This window comes from Myzus persicae, unplaced genomic scaffold (genome assembly GCF_001856785.1).
Source record: "Myzus persicae strain clone G006 unplaced genomic scaffold, MPER_G0061.0, whole genome shotgun sequence".
Lineage (NCBI taxonomy): Eukaryota > Metazoa > Arthropoda > Insecta > Hemiptera > Aphididae > Myzus > Myzus persicae.
In genome coordinates, this window is record NW_019103988.1 from 69,608 (window position 1) to 82,603 (window position 12,996).

General features: G+C 30.5%; 1 protein-coding gene across 47 annotated transcripts in view; it reads right to left on the minus strand.

Moving 5' to 3' along the window:
- Nucleotides 1–1,583: 1,583 nt before the first annotated feature.
- Nucleotides 1,584–12,996, minus strand: part of LOC111037263 (myosin heavy chain, muscle) — a 28,312-nt gene continuing 16,899 nt past the window's right edge. For 28 of the 47 annotated variants that reach the window (XM_022319710.1, XM_022319733.1, XM_022319730.1 and 25 more), the window contains 16 exons: nucleotides 12,355–12,491; nucleotides 11,891–12,017; nucleotides 10,589–10,798; nucleotides 7,777–8,049; nucleotides 7,385–7,687; nucleotides 7,220–7,276; nucleotides 6,844–7,097; nucleotides 6,004–6,082; nucleotides 5,271–5,516; nucleotides 5,003–5,199; nucleotides 4,529–4,878; nucleotides 4,225–4,465; nucleotides 3,596–4,049; nucleotides 3,357–3,524; nucleotides 2,838–3,263; nucleotides 1,584–1,995 (listed from right to left, as the gene is read on the minus strand). In XM_022319710.1, the coding sequence (XP_022175402.1) occupies nucleotides 1,912–1,995; nucleotides 2,838–3,263; nucleotides 3,357–3,524; nucleotides 3,596–4,049; nucleotides 4,225–4,465; nucleotides 4,529–4,878; nucleotides 5,003–5,199; nucleotides 5,271–5,516; nucleotides 6,004–6,082; nucleotides 6,844–7,097; nucleotides 7,220–7,276; nucleotides 7,385–7,687; nucleotides 7,777–8,049; nucleotides 10,589–10,798; nucleotides 11,891–12,017; nucleotides 12,355–12,491 (3,606 nt within the window). In that variant the 3' untranslated portion in view covers nucleotides 1,584–1,911. Of the gene's footprint in view, nucleotides 1,996–2,482; nucleotides 2,547–2,837; nucleotides 3,264–3,356; nucleotides 3,525–3,595; nucleotides 4,050–4,224; nucleotides 4,466–4,528; nucleotides 4,879–5,002; nucleotides 5,200–5,270; nucleotides 5,517–6,003; nucleotides 6,083–6,383; nucleotides 6,463–6,843; nucleotides 7,098–7,219; nucleotides 7,277–7,384; nucleotides 7,688–7,776; nucleotides 8,050–10,588; nucleotides 10,799–11,890; nucleotides 12,018–12,354; nucleotides 12,492–12,996 lie in introns of all 47 variants that reach the window. The other 19 variants (XM_022319722.1, XM_022319727.1, XM_022319723.1 and 16 more) reach the window with 2 other exon arrangements.

The following is a 12,996-nucleotide window of genomic DNA, read 5'->3' on the forward strand; positions in this document are numbered from 1 at the left end:
AGGTAAAATGTTTCGAAGTCATTGGGTAACGAGAGAATAATTTCAACTGACAGTTATTACGGATATAGTTATCACGCGATGCCGACACGGGCCGATTAAAAGGAAAAAAAACCGACAAGAGTACCATTATATGATACTTTGTGATTCGGTTAATAATAATATTATTATTGGCAAGAGAATTTACTCACGCGTATACGTTTTGAACACACTCCGCAAACAATATATTATCAAGGATATTTTATATTATCTATATGATATTATTGCATTAATATTTTTTCACCACATTCGTCCACCGCATTTATATGAGTACGTCATAATAATATATTGATCGTGAACTGAATATGTTGTACTCGTATATGTGTTACGAACCTTCGACCAATACAAATCGATACAATGGCCGGAACTAGAAATAATAAGTCCGAGGCCCTGTTAGGGATTCAGTCAAATACATTATAGGTACTACAGGTATCCATTGTACATTACAACTCAAAATCATACACCACTATATTACAATATTTAAATATTATACTCACTATTATTGAAGTCTTAACCAATTAAGTCTTAACATTCTCGGAGAGCGACCGTAACACTGCTATAGCATTGTTTCTTATCAACTGTATTATAATAAATACATATTGTGTTTTACCGGTTGATGTGGTGTTGAGAAATAAATATCAATTTGATTATACATCACAACTTAAGAGTTTACACCACAATGGAATATTATGTACGCTCAGTATATTCTCAACCCTATGCACATTTCCAGTGAGCGGTCGTTGTACTACGTATTGTTTCTCATAAACCGTATCAGAGAAACATCTGTATAAACCGTAATATTGTGTCTGTTTCAAAGTTTAATTCAATAAAAATAACGGTTTCCTATGACGTTCATTTCATCTCTTTGCACGTCGACGAGGATGACCAAACCACAAGCACCATCTGCAGCTGCGGCGTGTACCCGATTTTACCTACTGACGTATTGTAGCGAAACAAATGTGTAGTTGATTGTACATCAAAACTTTGAAGCGTACGCAACAATATACAATTATATATACTCACTATCATAGTCTTAATCCGCATTCCATGTGAGCGGTCGTTGTACGACGCATTGTTTCTTATCGACCGTATTGTTATAGATACATCTATATGAACCACAATATTTGTTTTAAAGTCTAACTCGATAAAAGTAACAGTTTCCTCTGACGTGCACCTCGTTTCATTTCTCCGGATGTCGACGAAAATGACCAATCGACCATCAGCAACGTGTTCTTAATTTTATCCGCTGACGTGGTGTAGCGAAACAAATATGAACTTGATTATACATTAAAACTTAGAAGCGTTTAAAATGTAATTCAATACAAATAATATGGTTTCCTATGACATGCATATTCCATCTCTTCGGAGGCCAAATATGATGACCGATCGACACCCGCCATTGGCAATGTGTTCTTGATTTTACCGCTGATGTGGCTTAACACTAGCTCTAGAAACAGAGACGGAAATGTTCACAGGTATCGGAGTGTATAGTTATATGTAGAGGAACGGGCGAACCGAAGTAAATAAAGAACAAATGCAAACGATTATTATAAGTTAACAATTAGCATATCTTTATTGGAAACATTAAAGAAGCTGAATTGTACAACGGGGTTAAAATTAATTTTAAATTAAAAGAATTTTTGTTGAACAACATAGTTATCATTATGATAATTTGTTTTCATATAAATAAAACATTGTTTTACACACTAATAAATACAGACAGGCCGCATGTGTGTCGCAAAATATGATGTAGATGTATGGTTGATGCTGCTGTTTGGTGTGTACGTGGTGTTTTATGATACATTTCGAAAAATAAAATAAAAATATTGTAGTACATTTTTTTTAAAGTTTTATTACAAATAAGTTAAATTTTGTTTAGAAGTCGCCTTCTGGGTGGAGGTCGAATCTGGGTGGGAAGGCGAATCCGTCGAATTGTGGTTTAACGGGCGGCCTGTGTCCCTATAAAAGAAAAAATACAAAAACACGTTTAAAAAATGTTCCATAATTGCTTCAACGCATGTCATAAATTTAATATCAACACAATATATTATTAATAAAAGTCTAGGTCATGTGTGATGACTTTTATTGTACTGATCGTGCTACATGCATAAAACAAATAAATGAAAACATTCAACTCGCAACTGATAGGAGCTCTTATTTTTCAAATAACGTTAAACTAAAAATCTGATCTATGCTGCTAAATAGGCGTTTTGTTAGGAATTAAAAGTATTTTTTTCACAAACATAGGTATAATATGATTAATAACAATTTGAATTATTTCGTAATCGGAGTATTCAATACTTATGTGATTAGAATTTTAAAATAGTCAAATGCAAGTTAGAATAGGACCGTATCAAGTCATGTTGGTTGCGAGGCTAAAATCGGTGAAAAAATATTCTAACCGAGTACATGACTCGTCAACTACATGCTAGTCTATCCGACTTACAAATAAATAAATAGATAGAATCAAGATTTTACTCCAATGGTAGCACCTTTCGTGGCTTTTGAGGCTGGAATAATAATGATTCTATTAGCTAGCTATATGGATAACGCGCTACAATGTATCGTGCAATTGAGACAATTAGGATGTATTAAATTATTATATTTATAACTGCTCGGAAAGTGATGGATGTCCATCATCCCAATTTTACGATACATCAAACTTTTTTTCTAGTGAACATGTCATCTAAGGTACGTCAATTAAACTAAATGAAATGCATGAACAAATCACCATGTATAAAAATATCATTATAAAATGTACAATAACAGATTTTTAATTATTGAATTCGAGAAACACTTACAATTGGGCTTCCGCCTCGTGCTGTAGATCCTGATCTGCCCTTTGTTCTGAACTTTGCAATTGCTTGTTCAGCTAGATCGGCTCTTTCTTCAGCCTCTTCCAGTTCTTGTTGGGCCTTACGGAACTTAGCCAAGTTGAGTGCGGCAATTTCTTCGGCTTCTTCGATCTGTCTCTTGTATGTCTTGATCTTTTGTTGCAGTTTGTCAACCAAGTCTTGCATACGCTCATGGTTCTTTCTGTCTTCGTCTCCTTGGAAGCTCAACTCCTTAATTCTACGCTCAGATTTTCTTAGGTTCTTTTGCGCATCAGCGTGTCTGCGTTGTTCACCGTCCAACTCATTCTCCAATTCTCGTACCCTTTGTTCGAGTTTCTGAATAGCTTTCTTACCACCTTTCAATGCATTATTTTCAGCTTCATCTAATCTTACCTACAATTATTAAATAAGTATTTAAAATAATGATATTATACTAACAGAATTGTGACAATACATTAAAATCACAAATTATTTAATCATGCGTACTTGTAATTCCTTGATTTGTGTTTCAAGAGCTTTCCTAAGTTTTTCTTGGGTTTGTGCGTGGTCTTGTTCGGCTCTAAGTTCATCAGCAAGTCTGGCAGCGTCTACCATTGCTTTCTTGGCCTTTTCTTCAGAGTTCTTGGCTTCATTCAATAACTCGTCTAAGTCAGACTGTATACAAACAAATACATAATTAAAACACTTTATAAATGGAAAATAATCAATTAATTTAATAATATTACATGTAAGGTTTGTAGTTCTCCTTCCAATTTCCTCTTGGCAGCAGAAATGGAGGTAGCCTGTGCGGAAAGTTCGTTGAGCTGTTCATGAGCATCAGCCAATTCTTGTTCAACTTGTCTCCTGCCACGGTCAGATTGTTCCAATAAGGTTCTGGATTCTTCCAGTTCGTTTTGTAATGCGTTAGCACGTCTTTCGGAAATTCCCAACTGTTCTCTGGCGTCTTCTCTAGCCCTAGATTCTTCTTCAAGAGCAGTTTGCACATCCTTCAATTGTTGTTGATACCGTTTAATATTCTTTTGGGCTTCAGCATTAGCTTTGTTGGCGTGGTCTAAAGCGATTTCAAGTTCATTGATGTCGGCTTCCAACTTCTTCTTCATTCTAAGAGCTTCAGCCTTTCCTTTAGCTTCAGCTTCCAAGCTAGCTTGCATTGAGTCTAAAGCACGTTGGTGGTTTTTCCTAATAAAATAAAAATTATATGAGTTATATAAATTTCAAAACTTTTAAATCTCATTTATACATAATATTATATAATTTCAGTATTGCACTAAATGTTAATTTAAATTTATGAAGATATTTATAATTTCTAGAATCACTTCCTTAGGTTTTTAATATTTTAACGATTTTATGTTACCTGGTGTTTTCGAATTCCTCTTCTTTTTCTTGGATACGTCTGTCAATTTCTTGTCTAACTTGAGACAGTTCCAATTGTGCTCTCAATACTTTGTTTTCTTCCTGTTCTAATGCTGCTTCAGCTTCTTCTAATGCAGCTTGGAGTTCATCCTTCTCAACTTCCAATCGTTTGCGTTGCTTTTCAATTTCATGAATGTTTCTGCCACCTTCACCAATTTGATCAAGAAGGTCCTTGACTTCATCTATTCAAATCAAAATAGTATTAATATTACTCATCTGACATTTAAATAAAAGGTTTAACTTACCAGCTAAATTCTTGTTTTCACGTCTGACTCCTTCCAATTGTTCTTGGGCTTCTTCATAGGCTCCCTTAAGACGGAAAAGTTCAGTGGAATAGTTTCTGCATTCTTTCTGGCTTGCATCTAATTCAGCTGCTAAGTCATCAACCTTGAGTTTCCATTCTCCAATGATCTTGTCAATAGCCTTGGCCTTCTTTTCAGCAGCATTAGCAATTGCTGTCGCTCTGTCGACTTCCAATTGTAAGTCTTCTACTTCAGTTGCCAAACGTTGTTTCGTCTTCTCTAAAGCAACAACCTTTTGGTTGAGTGACTCAATGGTCTCTTCAGCTTCAGCGAGACGAGCTTGCAATTTACGTCTAAGGAATTATAAGTTATGCGATTATTACATAATAGATTCGAAAATATTATAATTTGTCTTCACGGGTTTTAAAAGCACTATATATTATATTTTATTGTTGGTAATGCGAATAGAGTACTTACTTAGCTTCTTCAAGTTCTTCAACTCTGGCAATACCCTCAGATTCATATTTGGTACGCCACAATTGAACTTCAGCATTAGCCTTGCTCAATTGTCTTTGAATATCAGCCTTAGCTTCTGCTTCTTCTTCTAATTGTTCACGGATGTTATCAATATCGTGTTCCAAGTTTCTGAATTTGCCCAAAAGTGTAGCGCGTTCCTAAATAAAATTGAATACGATAATTAATATTATAAGCAAAACTACAATAAGTTTTATATAAAGATATTTACCCTTCCTTCTTCATCAGCCAGTCTCTTAGTATCTTCGAGTTGAGTGGTGAGTGAAATCTTAATCTTAGCCAACTGTGAAACCTGTGATTCGGCTTCTTCTAATTGACGAAGTAAGTCGGAGTTTTCAATGCTCAACTTCTTCTTGGCAGCATCAAAGTCGTTCAATGTGCGGTTGGTTTCATCAAGTTTACCTTGAACTTCGTTCAATTGGTGTTGTACTTGTTTGTAGATCTTTTCGGTCTGGGCCTAATATTATAAATCCGAAATAAATTAGAATCCAATCATACATTATTTAGAACGGAAAATGAACACAAACACGAAACAATTATTTGAACACGTTTTACAAGTATTAGTATATATTGGAACAAGGACACCATCATACATTTACAACGCACACTTTAAGTCTAAGTTATTTTATTGCCACAGAAAACGTATTACTCAACGCGTTTTAACTGGTGTTACTAATTCTATGTTTATAAAATATATTAGTAACTCATGATAAAAACATTGTATTATTTCGACTATTTATAATGTAATATTAAAATATTTGCCTGCTAATAATGACGAATTTTAAGACTTTTATCAACGAAGCTTCTATTATATACATCAAGTTAAGTGCAATGAATAAATATAAAGATTTATTAATGTGAAGCAATTTTTAATATTTTTTCAGTTATTATTCGAATGTTCTTTTTTTGCTAAAGCAGTACATCGTTTGTTTTTTTCAACCAACCTTTTCGTTAGAAATGTGGTCTAAGCTTGCACGTGTGTCATTCAATTCACACAAGAACTGGCATTTATCCTTCTCAGCTCTAATAATCAATACAACATTATTTTTATTTATATTTTAAACTATCGTTGCATTAAAAAAAACATTATATTTATATATAATACATTTATTTCAGATTTTTTATCTTTAAACTGATCAAGTTATGTATTTAATTTCTTCTGTACTATTGATTATTTCATCAAGATCTTAATATAATAATTAAATAATTGATAAAAATGAATTTATTTTAACCGAGGATAAGTTCACATGCTTTCGAAGTTCAAATAAGGATAGAAAATGGTCATGCAACATATATAAACACTGAACCTCAGTTTTTTTTCTACCTTTTCTCTAGATATTAAATCAACAGCAGCTCTAGTGTTGTTTAAGTCGTTGGATAGATAATGTGAATGGTGCTCAGCCCTAATTTGATAAAATACACATTATTTCCAATCGTTCATACAACAATTTACATTTGACGGATAATATATTAATATCAATAAATAAAAAAGTAATATAATAGGTAATTAATAACAAACTTACTTTTCTTAATTACTTTATGGGTAATTTAATTTATTTAATAAATTAGTCTAGTACTTGGAAATTTAATTATTTAAAATTATTATTTCTAACGCAATGTGTAACGACCATATAGTTTGAATAGTTATAGATAAAGTACCTATATATCATTAAACCATATCAGTATGGAATGTATTTTATTCATTCTTGTAACATTTAATTTATTAGATGATATATAATTTTTTTTATCAAATTTATTAAAAATAATACAAATACAAAACTTACTTGGTCTTGAGTTTGTTCAACTGGTCGATTTGGTCACCCATCTCTGAAACAGCATCATTGTGCTTCTTGCGTAAGTTGGCTAAGGTAGCTTCGTGTTGAATGTTAGCTTCCTCCAAATCACGTCGGAGTTTGCTCATCTCAGCTTCACGTTTCTTGTTCAACTCAATTTGAGCGGAAGTAGCACCACCAGCTTCTTCAAGACGTTCACCCAACTCTTCCAATTCACGGGCAAGATCAGCGCGTTGTTTCTCAGCCTATCAATGATATAAATATATATATAGTGGTTAGTAAAAATGTGTAACTTGCATTAAATTGTTAAAGAAAATGGTAAAAGATAAGAATTTAAAAAAAAAAATTGTATTGTATTAGTTGTTACCTTAGCGCGGGCTTGTCTTTCAGCTTCAACCTCTTCTTCGAGTTCTTCGATTCTTGACTGAAATGGGAATTACGATGTTTAATTAAACATTTTAAGTTACAATTAAGTAAAGTACCAAATATCATACTTTTCAAAATATAAAATAATATATATTAAATCACTTACTTGAAGTTCTTTGATTTGTTTTTGTTGTTTGCCAACTAAAGCTTGTTCATCTTCTAGTTTAGCAGTAAGAGAAGCCAATTCCTTGTCTTTCCTTTGAATTGTCTGTTCAAGTTCTTTTTTGTTGCGTTCCAAATCAGAAACAGCTTCTTGGGTAAGTTTTAAGTCTCCTTCAGTCTTCCTCTTACCCTTTTCAATATCACCTCTTAATTTCTTTTCGCGTTCTAACGAGTCTTCCAACTCGTCCAAAGTCTGTTCCAACTTGTTCTTAACTTTGTTAAGATGGTTGATTTTGTCTTCAGCCGCCTATAATCAAGTAATAAGTAATTATTTATTGTATAAGATAGTTAATAAAAATTGTGAACCAGGCATGAATCTAAAATATTTAAACTGACCTGTAATTCTTCGGCAGTTTTCTGGGCGGTTTCACCAGACAATTTCTTTTCTTTGTTCAACTTGTTGATGAGTTCGTCTTGGTGAGCAATTTCATCGTTCAAGTTGCGAATTTGGTGATCCTTAGATGCCTTATCTTGATCGGACTTTTGAATAGAAAGTTCCAAATCTTCGACATCTTTTTTGAGTCCAGCATTTTCTTGTTCCAATTTCTTTTTCTGTTGGAACAGTTGGTTACGCGCATCTTCTTCCTGGGTTAACCTCTCTTGAGTTTCCTATAATAAATGTTGAAAATTTAGTCAAGACGTCCATTGTTAATAAATGTATAAATTAAATGAATTCGTAGAATAAGACGTAACACATTTATATCGTATGTCTACTGAATGTATAATTTATACATTTCTATATATAAATAGTTTTCATAAGATGTAAAAAATATAAAACCAATTTATTTGTAAGTTTAAAATAAATAAAATATGTTATAATATATTCTTAATATTTAAAAGAGAAATATAATTGCAGCATTTGTTTGAATCCCTGCCAATTCTAATTAAAAAAATAAATTCCTCGAGTAATACTAATAGTTTGAATACTCATCGGTGCATGTCAAAATTACGTGGGCATAAATTATATTCAAATTAAACAGGTTAATGAAGTAAATGTTTAAAGAATTTTACTTGATGAATGCCGTTTACACATAAACCAATGTTGTCCAGATGTTTTGATAATGACCCAACAGTCAACGCGTTTGATTTAATCATTTATTTTGGGAATATTTTCAACATATCTATAGAGGTCGGTATGTTGGCATTTTTACTAAAATAACGATGAAATCAGATTACGAAACCTATATAGTATACATCAATGTATACGTGTATTATGTTTAACATTTAAAACACAAACTTTTTTAATGAAACATTTATAAATACCACAATTATTATAAAAATAGTACTATTTACAATTTAAGTAAGTAATGCAACATTCTATAATCCGTATCTACTTAATTTGGATAATTATACTTTTTTAACTATTCGAGTGCAATGTTATAGAAATAAACTCCTTTTAATCTATCTAGGAACATCAAAATAAAATATTTAATTAAGTATATAACTTTAAAAAGTACATAAATTGAATATTTATTATTTTTGTAATAAGCATAATTAACTTATTAAAGTGTCTGTATTTAATGCAGCGAAAAAGCGAATAACTTATACGTTTCTATATAATTTATTTTGCCTCTAAGTGTACTTTATAGTGTTTATAATGTGTAGGGTTGTACTTGTTCTTGACCATTTCACCAATGTAAATAAAATTATTTAATTTTTAATCTCTAGCCAAATTTAAATTGTAATGCAATGTACCTATGTATCTTTAACTTAGACAATTGTTCAAAAGTAAAGACAGCGATGTATTAAATATTAAATAAAAGTGCCGACCAAACCGCGTTTCTTTTTCACTGAAATAGTATACAAAAATTAAAATACAACAATCCTAAATAATAGTTATAAGATATACAAAAAGAACATCGTCGAGTGATGCATTTGCTTTTTAGAAATCCTTAATTGTGCATATTAATTATTTTTAAATATTTTGTATTAAATATAAATACATGCAATGAATAACATTTTTCGCTTTCATACAGCAGAATATAATCTATTTCCAGGTACATTGCGTGTGGGCACGTGTTATCGCATGTCCCCCACCCCCTGTCAGGATTTATGGGTGTTTTCGTTGCCAGCGAATTTTTCCAACATGTCGAGAAATCTATGTTATGAAAGAGGGAGAAGGAGATCCGATGTTCCACTGTAATATTATCGTGGAGGCGTTGAAACTAGGATTATTCATCGAACTTTAAAATAGACCACCAGACGTGTCTCGTGGGATATTCTTTCACGCCACTTATGTCGCATGGAACTATTCATGGATGATAAATATAACATAATATTAACATTTTTTAAAGTTAATATTCTGCGAAAAGTAAAATCGTTATGGGTTATTTTAAAACTGGAAATCGTGAAAATGTATTACACTTGCTGTCAGCTCGATCCAAAGCTTAATTAAAATATCACGTATTTTTAATTTTAGTATCTTGTAAAATTTAAATTATTATTAACTTTTGTAAAAGTTAAGCATTTAATTTTTTAATTTTTTTGTTCTACGTTTATTAAATTAAATTTGACATTTTGAGTTGTAAAATTATTTTAGATGTACATTAGAGTTCTATTTATTAGAAAATTCATCTTTTGTAAAAATATATTTAAATAACTTGTACATCAAGACGTTGAGTGCATTATTATTTATTGATATTTCTCTTTAAAATCTCAGTTCTTAACTTAAATAAGAGTACAATAATAATTAAGCATATAAAATTATTTAAGATTTTTATAATTTTATTTTTAATGTTTTGAATTCTTTCACGTCTTAATATACCTATTTGAGATTTAATAATATAAATAATTAATAATTAATAATTATAAAATAAATGAATATCTATTTATGTATGATTATTGCTATACTTTAGTGCTCGCACTATGGTTAAGAAAAATAACTATTTAAACAAATACTTGAATGAATATCAATATGTTTTAAATGATTTAAATTGTGAATCTTTATAGTAACTGCTTTAAGCTTTGAATAAGCTGAATTAATTGCAATTGACTACATTCAGAAGCCAACGTATAGTTTCTAAATGATTTAAATTAATGATATCGAATTGTAATCAACTACGTTTAAAATGTTTTAAACTACTGTAAGTTATATTTGTCCCTGTCTGTACCGAATAAAATTAAAAATTAAAATAATTAAAACACTCACCGAAAGTTGAGATTCCAAGTCGCTCTTTTGTGCCGCCAACTTAGCTGCTCTTTCTTGGATGCTGGATGAACTTCCCTTTTCACCTTCCAGAGATTGAAGTAGCTGTGTCTTCTCAGCCAACAGTTTGGTGTTGAGTGCTTCGAGTTCTTTACGAAGTTTCTCTTCACGTTCAAATGCAGCTGTGACTTTGTCTACTTCTTCTTCCAATCTCTGTTTATTAATTTCCAAGTCTTTTAGTAAATCCATGGCGGCACTGGGTTATTACTAGGCTAGCACTCAGGAAGGCAAGTGATGTGTCTAATGGACCAAGTGTTCGATGTTGCTGAACAGAGCGGCTATGTGGGTGGACCAGTAACGCGAGAATATTTTTGGTGGGGGAACTATATTGTGTAGAGTGCATATTTGGATGCAACATGGGTGGTGATATTTATATAAATTCTATTTAATATATTTATAATAATAGCAAATTTTTTTATCCTAGGATCATATTATTAATGATTATTTGAAAAAGTATTTTATTTGAAACATTCATGAATACTAAAAGTATCAAATCCCTATGATATTGTATTAGTATGCTTGAATAAATACAAATTTGAAAAAAAAATCTATATTTAAATCAAAGATATTATAAACACATTCGTTTTCAAACGAACTATGTTGGTATTCGTTACAAGATTTTTTTTTATAAATACAAAATAAATTAAACAGAATCTAAAAATAAAAAACTTAGTCAGTTTTTTTTAAAAATTGATCTGTTTTATTTTAGGTTTAGTAGGTTTTCATTTATTATTATAAATTACTCAAACTTAAAAGGGGATATATTTGTATATGGTTTTGATATTGATGATAATTTAAAGCTAATATTATCACATTTTTAGAAATATGATTTATTATAGCTACGTAAATAGTTATAAATTAATGTTAGATTTAAATATATTTGTAGAAAAATTATTTTTAACGTTTGTATGATTCATGACTATGAGTTTAGAAATTAGATTGGGTATACATTATATTATTCCAAATGTTATATAATACATAATTAAACACAATATTATATTATAAATATAAAAGGATTTTATTATAAGATATCTAAATTTAATTATGATGTATTATTGAATTTCAAGGATCCTAAAAAAATTTCTAATATTTTGTGGTATTTAAAACTTGAAATCCCATTAAAGAGATTATAACCACGATTTGATTACAAATTACTTGTAGAAAAATTCGGAATTTATGAGATTAAAATATGTAAGTACATAGTATATATTTAAAATCTTAAAATTAAAAATGTTTAATACTTACTCTTAATTCATCTTCAATGTTAGCCACATTGAGTAATGGTTTGACGCGAGACCACATCTTCCACCATGGCCACGACCTCAATTTCATGTATTTCCTTAAGCTTCTCTGGATAACCAATAGAGCCAATCTGTCCAAAAATAAAACTTGTTAGAAAAATGTAAAACAATGGAGATTTGGTTATATGATACGTTAACAAGTTTTAACATAAAAATTAAAATAGAAATTGTAAGAATTTGCGACCACGATTTTTCTGTTCAACCTATACTGAATATTCAGAAAAGCGATATATCTTCGCCATAAATAACTTGTGTATATTTTTACAAATCGCGGATACTATTACGACGACATAACAGCTATAACGCATAATATATTATATGTATTTATAAATATACTCGCAAAACGTTTTTTTAACGATTTATTGTTAGTATTTTCATATTTTTATTGAGCGTGGCAAGTTTACTAACCTCTGGTCTTGTAATTTCTTGAAATCTTTTCTGGCAATATAACCACGAATGTATGACTGTAACCATCCAATGATTTTGCTTAGACGTTCATCACGTAATTCTTCCATCTGACCTAATACTCCAGCACGGAAGAATACCTATTGAATTTAACGAACAACCCAAAGGAAATCAAGTTAGATTTGTGAACAAAAAAGAACTATAGAGTTCAATCTCGGCAAATGACTGTCAAACAATTTTGAACGAATATTTGTAAACATAAAATTAAGTTTATATCACTTTGCCGTATTATATTGATTTGATCTCATTGAAACAAAAAATAAACATGCAATCAATATGTATATTGGCAAAAAGGATATTAACTGAAAAACTTTATTTTATGTAGTATCAGTTTCTTTTTTCTTAATTACAAATTGTACAACTCGTCAAAGCTATGAAACAAACAGTTAAAAAATGAAGCAACATTCTGGTGTTAAATGATATCAATAGTAAAAAGCAGAATTTTCATGCATGATAAATTTATTTTCATAATTATTATATCCCGGGTTATTGTTTTTATCTTATAATTTTAAATTTTCGATAAAATATTTAACAAATAATGACGTTCACAATAATATGATGAAATATACGTAAAATACATTTGAA